The sequence below is a fragment of the Colias philodice genome, chromosome 15 (genome assembly GCF_061535455.1).
Source record: "Colias philodice isolate Cphi_HAF_F1 chromosome 15, ilColPhil1 Martin Lab GWU primary, whole genome shotgun sequence".
NCBI classification, from domain to species: Eukaryota; Metazoa; Arthropoda; class Insecta; order Lepidoptera; family Pieridae; genus Colias; species Colias philodice.
Genome location: NC_143100.1, coordinates 696316 through 704595, shown reverse-complemented (window position 1 = coordinate 704595; position 8280 = coordinate 696316). Strand labels below are relative to the sequence as shown.

Here is an 8280-nt window from a genome sequence, read left to right as displayed (position 1 = left end):
AATCTTGCTGAAAGCTTCACTCTATCTATTGAAAACTGCATCGAAATCAGTTACGTAGTTTTGAAGATTTAAGCATACATAGGGACAGAGGGACAGAGAAAGCGACTTTGTTTTATACTATGTAGTGATTAAACATAACCAATACAGTTGAGTAGTACTCAAAAGAGGAAGAAATATACCATCAAATGAATTTTTCTTTTTCCACTATGCTTTACATAATTCAATAATAATAAAACAATAAAATTACAGTACAAACACATTTCCAAGAACTACTTTACGATATGAGTATTTCGATTTGATCAAGCATTTCATTTCACTAGTGGATATGATTTTAATTAAATGTATGGATTTCATTAACATCAGTGGGCTTAATTTTATATTTTTAATAAAAATAATATTTCGTTTTCCAGTGGGAATTATATTTTGTTTGCTGCCAGTTTCTATGTGCATTATTGTTGATGGAATTAGAAGAAAATTAGCAGCAGTAAGTGTTTATGTTAATTTTTGGAGTGACTACCGTCACGTCATGGAAGGCGACGATTTTGATATCTTTGATACTTGCCCAAGAAGTTTCGCTTCTGACACACAGCGGGCCGAGACAAATGGCAGACGAATAGAATAACGCTAAGGAATAGAAACTGCTATCGCTAATTATTTAAATAAGCTCATGACATTTTGGTAATGGTTCGGTCACCTTTCGACTGGATGAAAATTTTTTCGTGGTCGTCGTGGTCGTTGATAGGGTGACTTAAATCCTTAGCAAAACATCATACGCTTATGTCAATTAGTATCGATAGCAGATTCTATTCATTTGCGTTTTGACGTTTGTCTCCACCCTCAGACAATTATTACATTATCACGCACACGCTTAAACATTGCAACTTTCTGACTTTATATTAATTGAGTTTAACGTAGATTTTTCCTATTTCAGGATTACTTACTATCACATTTCAACACTAGCACAGTTGTATCAACTTTGAGTCTACGTCTCTCTCTTTGTAAGATAGCAGCCTTCGCTCAAGGAAGTGTTAAAGATGAACTTTTATACACGCTTGGTTATAAAAAGATAAGTGAGGTAAACATTTTAACGAATAACTTATTTAGTTAATGTTATTGCAGTTAAGTAAATTTAAATTGACTTTTTTCATAATTTTCGTTGATAAAAAAAGTTAAAATTGAAAGATAGAATAAGATTAATAGAAAGATAGAGATATTCTGGAGAAAAAATTAACTAAACATAATTTCTTAATTGTTCTAAAAGGTTATGAACCAATTTGAAATTATTACAAAACTACATTCGTATTTGTTATTCCAGATAAAAACAAGTTATGAAGATCTCGAAGAACCATTGACAAAGTTGAAAAACATCGATTTCATCTTATTCAACAGGATATTTGTAAACTACACAAATGAGTTTAAAAATACGTTCTTATCAACTGAATTTGGAGTTCAGATCGATAAAGTTGGATTTAAATATCCAGATGCAGCGACTTCTTTTATAAATAAATTGGTAAAAATTCACTTTATAATAACACTAGCTTTCCGCCTGCGGCTTCGCCCGCGTTTTCAAAGAAAAACCCGCATAGTTCCCGTTCCCGTGGGATTTCCGGGATAAAACCTAGCCTATGTTACTCGTGGATAATGTAGCTTTAGAATGGTGAAAGAATTTTTAAAATCGGTCCAGTAGTTTATGAGCCTATTCATTACAATCAAACAAACAAACAAAGTTTTCCTCTTTATAATATTAGTGTAGATGTAGACTAGCCGCTCCGCGCGGTTTCACCCCCGTGGCTCCTCTCCTGTTGGTCGTAGCGTGATGGTATATAGCCTATAGCCTTCCTCGATAAATGAGCTATCTTACACCGAAAGAATTTTTCAAATCGGACCAGTAGTTCCCGAGATTAGCGCGTTCAAACAAACAAACAAACAAACAAACTCTTCAGCTTTATAATATTAGTATAGATTAGTCATACAGGTCACACGTTTTGGTCTTTTCCAGCTTGAATGTACATAACAATTTCGTTTATTTTTTCTCGTTTTTCTCGTGCGAAATGCGAAATTCATAATATAAACACCAACTAGTTTCGAAGAAATTGCGATGTTTTTCTACTAAACTATTATTATCATAGGTATACTTTTATTTGCATATTACTTATTTGTGGGATGAATTTGTATATTTCATTGAGTATTGGAACGCCAGTCAGAATAATTAGAATAAGGAGCTCTATTTTTAACCATTGGATTCTACTATACATAAATATAGTTATCGAAAATATAGTACGTAATATTTTAATTATATTTTTTAATCCAGATCGATGGCATAACCTACAAACGAATAACGGATGTGATAGAAACAAATGATATACATAACGAAACCTCTTTATTAGCTGTCAACGTCGCTTACCTTAAAGTACGTTGAATTTTAATATTTAAATGCAAAGTATTTAATTTGATTACTTAAATAAATAAATAAATAACCTAGTCATAATCTTAATCTATTTCTGCTCACAATACAAGAATTCACAGTAGAAATGACAAAATTAAACAGCACCGAAAATAAGACAAGTATTTAATAATAATTTATTTCAAATGATAACAAAAAATAAATGGATTTTTTGTCATCATTTGAAATACATAACACTCGAAAGCTGTTGTGCCTTTTGCTATTTATTATTTTAAAACCGTCATCACAAATGGAAACCGAATTATGTTAAGCGAAAAATATTACCGCTGTAAAATTAAACACCACAGTGTAAAAGTTAGTTTTAATTTTTTTTTTTTTTTATTCAGGTTACCTTGGAAGTACCATTTGATTTGCGACAAACAAAATACTCCAAATTCCGACAGTATAATGGTAAAATATCCTCCGTGCCAATGATGCGTAAAACTGAAACTGTTCTTCATATTGATGATGATTTTAATAAAATTAAGGTAAGATACGTGGGTGAGTTGTTGAAAGTTTGTCAAAGTATATTATACTAGCTTTCCGCCCGCGGCTTCGCCCGCGTTTTCAAAGAAAAACCCGTTCCCATAGGATTTCCGGGATAAAACCTATCCTATGTCCTTTCTCGGGTATCAAAATATCTCTATACCAAATTTCATGCAAATTGGTTCAGTAGTTAAGGCGTGATTGAGTAACAGACAGACAGACAGAGTTACTTTCGCATTTATAATATTAGTATGGAAGAGTAAAAAAGCTAGGTTGTAAAACATAATAAAACATAATAAATTACAAAAATAAAATATTATAAAAGTAAAGAAAACAGTCGTAGATTTAGCAAAAGTTGGTAAAATAGTATGTTTGACTGCGCTGTTTTGATCCTCTAATGTTAAGTGTCCACCATTTGGATGGTTTTCCACCAATAATGTGCGAGGATGTTTAGCGAGGAATGTAAAGAACCAATCATATCACTTTTAGTTTGAAGTTTGAAACGTTCAGCGTTTGAAGCGATACTATTGCTGATTTACAAACACATTCCTCGCACATTATTGGTGGAAAAGCAGCCTTAACAATAATTCAGCTTAGTAAGAACTAATCTAGAAACTGCTGATACGAATTGAATCTTCAGTCTATTACAACATATATTTTTCTATATATTTTTCGCTCATTTTCAGGTAATAAACATGAAGCTAGCTAGCGCAGGAATATCAATGACTGTCGTGATACCCATTGACTTGCAAAGCCTTAATGACTTTCTGAACAACTTGGACAAACCGGACTTCTTTAGAAAAATTAAAAGAAGAATGCGGTTTGAACTTGTTGATGTTGAATTACCGAGATTCAAGATAAAGACTGCTGTTGATTGGATAGATTCGTTAAAGAAGGTAAGAAAAAAATACAAATTCATAAATAATAAAATTCATTAACAATTTGAAAATTTTAAATGATAATCTCAATTAACAAATTCATCGTTATTGCTTAGAAATAATTTCATTCAATCAATTCTTGATAATAAAGACGCCCAGAATTGAAGTAAAACTTATTAAAGACTAAATATTTCACGACAATTTTTCACACACGGCACGATCTGATCCCATACTAAGCTTTCGCTTGTGTAATGGAAACCAGATGGCTGATAAACATACATATATAATTTTAAATAAATACTTATATAGATAACTAGGTTCCCGCCCGCGGCTTCGCCCGCGCAGTCAAAGAAAAACCCGCATAGTTCCCGTTCCCGTGGGATTTCCGGGATTGCGTCATTTTCCCGGGATAAAAAGTAGCCTATGTCCTTTCTCGGGTATCAAAATATCTCCATACCAAATTTCATGAAAATTGGTTCAGTAGTTTAGGCGTGATTGAGTAACAGACAGACAGACAGACAGAGTTACTTTCGCATTTATAATATTAGTATGGATTAACACCCAGACACAGAGCAAATATCTAGGTATGTTCATCACACAAATATGTTCCCCGGTTGGGAATCGAACCCACGACGTCTGGCTTGGAAGGCAGGGCCATTTCACGAAAAAATAGGGGAAAAACTTTAAAAAATCCACAATATGTTTCTTTTAAAATATCTTGATCCAGATTGGGTTGCAAACTATATTCGACAAAAACACCACGGGACTCGATACCATACTAAAGGAAACAGCTCCAAATCAGCACATGCACCTGAGTAAAGCAAAACAAAAGAACTTCCTGCAAGTAGACGAAATGGGGGTATTTCGCCAGCAGCCTCAAGGTATTTAATAAATAAATGCTTACATTTTTAAAGAACTTTACTTAAACGGCCTCGTAGTAATAATAAAATGTGACGTCGGACGAAGAAAAAAAGATCAGTAGAAAAGATGTAAAATGCCCCTCAATACAATCAAGTCAATCATACAATGGTGATAAGATTTCACAATTTAAATTAGGTAAAAAATGATACCTACTTATAAGGTTATAAACAAAAAATATCTTTTGTTTTAAAGAGCTACTCCAATAATCTTTACCTTTTAAAAATGATATGGCCTTAAAAAGCGTAGGTACATAATTTACGTAATATACATATATTGTTTCTTTTCTATTACAATTTTCAGTCAAATATTTACAAACTGGTGAACATATTATATTATTTTCTCCAACTTTCTTTTTAGTAGATATTATAGGTATGTGGGGGAAAAAAATAAAAACAAAATAAAACAATTTTTTTTATATTTAATTTCAGAGGAACTCAAACCGAAACCAGCAGACCAACGCTTCGCGATGGAGGCGGTAGCTGACAGACCATTTTACTTCTGTATCAGCATACATTATGATAGATCCGATTTATTAAACGTTGAAGACATATTTAGTGGTATTTACTTTGGACCTGAATAAACAAATATTTAAAAGTTATTGATAGTTTTATTGTAAGAATCATGAAGCCTTGCTTTACATTTTGAAAAAGTAATATCCAATGCCATTTTATCATTTTTTTCTGTATATAATAGTGTGTGCGCGTGCGTGTATTTGCGATAAGAGACACATCTGTGTGCGTGAGTGTGAGTGTGTGTGTGTGAACGCTTGATTATTTGTAAACATAGTCCACACTGTGTTTAAAATTAATCCATTTACTTCAGAGTTTGCTACTACACTACAGTAACATAATTATACAAGAACTGAATATAAAATTAATAAACTATTACATTATTCTGACTTTAAATCACCTATTACCCTTTGTAAAAGGATTTATTCATGCAAATGTAGTACAAAATTAGCTATACAACTAGTTGGATCGTCACAAAACGTCGCAGGTCGCACAATGACAACTAACTAGTGGCACGTGACCCTACGTGTGTCTTTACAATAGTACATGACCCTTTATAGGGCGTAGGGTTGTCACGCAATTTTTTTTATGAACACAATTACAAATAAAGAAAAGTAGGAATTGAATACTAAATTATTAATTATTTCATATACCTAACATCAGCTTCGTTTTGGATATAAAATTTCATGAAAATATGTTTTGCTTTAAAATAAAATCCTTTAAAAAGATACTTTAACTACATAAAATATTCTGAATTACAATTGTGTTACCTATAAAATAAAATAGTTACGTAAAATAATTACGTGCCGCACACAATATTTGGCACTAAAATTAATCATAACTTTTTATTTAGTTTTTAACACGTGTGAGAGTTTCGGTTATGTAGAAACTATTTAGTAATCTGTAGTTTGGGCTTCCAACTCCCAATAACTCTTGTAAATGAAACGAAACCCTTTAGAAAGGTAATAATAATATATCCCTTACTTACCTATTTAACACATAATATTTAGCGACATCAGAAACTTTCAGACGACTAAAAACCGCTTCTTTCACTCACATTGTATTGTCACATTGCATTTCACATCTAAATAGTATTCATAAGTGTCAACCCTAACAACACGTTTAAAATTACAAGCCATTCGGCCAATTACGAGCATTATTTGAGTAGAATGAACAGCTTATGGGCATTCGTAATATTCATGCAAAATGCGCCCATTTGTGTGACATACTGATATTTGAGCTCCTAATTATGGTAATGATAAGCGATAGATCGTTATCATGTGCAATATATTCTAATAGGAGATTAGGAGCTTCAATTAGTATATTATTAATTACCTTTTCCTCACATTAACGCGTGTTCTGGATTGAGCTCGAATATTTATAAAGGCCGAAAATTAAGTATAATCACTGTCAAATAAATTGAAGTCCCATGTCCACTAGTGGATAAGGGGCAGATGCATTATGGATACCTACATCTGTTTCACTGATCGATTTTTTTTAGGTACAAGTAGGTGATCAGCCTTCTGTGTCCTGCCAGATCGATACATTTTTTTTTCTTCGTCTCCACCGGGAATCGAACCCAGGCCCCTCGGTTCTTCGCTCACCCGTCAACCACTATACCAAGGAGGCGGGCGGTCACTGTCAGATATAATACAAATCTATGTTTACTTTAAGAAGACAATATTAGAATTTATTTACGATATCAATTAAATATCAAGATATTTTAATGAATGACAAAAGACATTTTAATAGTACGTATAAATTAAATTTTCTTGTGAGTTCCATTGCTTGCTAAGAACATAGATTTATTTCATTAGTAGAGCCTAAAAAAAAGTTAAATAGCTAGATACTATAAATAGTTTCTAACAACATTTTCATTCGATATATAATGAGAACAGAAATAAAAATACCTATTGTTGACTGAAAACAAAACCGTGCATCGACTCAATTCAACGTAATAAAGGTAAGTTTGTAATAATTCAATAAGTTGGGGTCGAAAATCTTACGTGCCGTGACAGGTGGGGTCCCCGGGGTCTCAATTAGTTCCATACAAATAGCCCAGCCCGGATTGGCCCGGATCACGTCGGAATGACTTTATCACGACGAATTTGTAGGGATTTACTAGTATGGTTTGTAGTAAATTGTTTTATAGGAACGAAGGATTTAAATTTTTGTTTGTAAATAGGTTTTTATGTGTAAGATTTACCTATACATAATAGGTCTGTGTATTTGAATTAAAAGGCATTTGAACTTTCATAGACTTGAAATAAAGGTCGAATTTTAATATTACTTTTAGGGCCGATTTTTCATACCTTGGTTAAAACTTATTCGTCGAATAATGTATAAAACTACCATTTTAAAAACGTATTCTTATTGCCCGTATTTGACAGTTTACGTGACATTTTAATATTATCGTGTAATACTTTATTGGGCGGGTAAGTTTTATCCAAAAATTGAAAAATCGGCCCTTATTCAAAAAAGGTGAAGTCTCATATTGTCAGCTATAATTATTGCGAATTTATTTAAATTTCCTTTTTAAAGCTTTTAAAAATACGCCACTGTTATAGCATACAAAAATATCAACTTTACAAAGTATTAAAAGTACAAAATTCCGTATATTTCGAGTTGCAAGTATAAAAATCCAATATTCCTATTTAGAGTGACTGTAGCTCGTTTGCTAACACACGTTCAGCTGAAGTAGGCTTACCTGCGCCGGCTAGCCCTGTCGTTAATTTGGATCTTACATAGTATAGAACATGCAGATACAAAGTTTTATACCTGAAAATATAATGAAAATAAAAAAAAATTCAATTTGTAAAGGACAATACTTTAATGGGTGTAATGGCAATGAACATACAAACAAACTTATGTATTAGGTATGTATCGATTACTAAAAATGTAATAAAAGCCAACTTACAGAAGTCAGAATCATTTAAATATCTTTGCGTCTCACTATTTCATTCATGAAGGAATGATCATCAACTCGTCTTATCGCTCGCTCTATGTAGAGTATCAACGAGTTCAAACTCTTAAAATATGAAAC

The 8280-nt window shown here is 32.4% G+C and overlaps 1 protein-coding gene across 1 annotated transcript; it reads left to right on the top strand.

Annotated features, from left to right (window-relative positions):
- The first annotated feature begins 442 nt into the window (after positions 1-442).
- LOC149482008 (serine protease inhibitor 3/4-like) lies at positions 443-5308 on the top strand. Its single transcript, XM_089703753.1, has 8 exons — positions 443-484; positions 932-1075; positions 1262-1510; positions 2312-2410; positions 2791-2931; positions 3616-3825; positions 4535-4688; positions 5157-5308. The coding sequence occupies exons 1-8, from the start codon at positions 443-445 to the stop codon at positions 5306-5308; spliced, it is 1191 nt and encodes a 396-aa protein (XP_089559879.1).
- Positions 5309-8280: the final 2972 nt, after the last annotated feature.

Excerpts from the sequence above, each read along its gene's own strand:
- LOC149482008 (XM_089703753.1), top strand. The coding sequence starts at position 443 with ATGTGCATTATTGTTGATGGAATTAGAAGAAAATTAGCAGCA. Across the intron at positions 2,411-2,790 it reads TCAACGTCGCTTACCTTAAA|GTTACCTTGGAAGTACCATT; the intron begins GTACGTTGAATT and ends TTTTTTATTCAG. Across the intron at positions 4,689-5,156 it reads ATTTCGCCAGCAGCCTCAAG|AGGAACTCAAACCGAAACCA; the intron begins GTATTTAATAAA and ends ATTTAATTTCAG.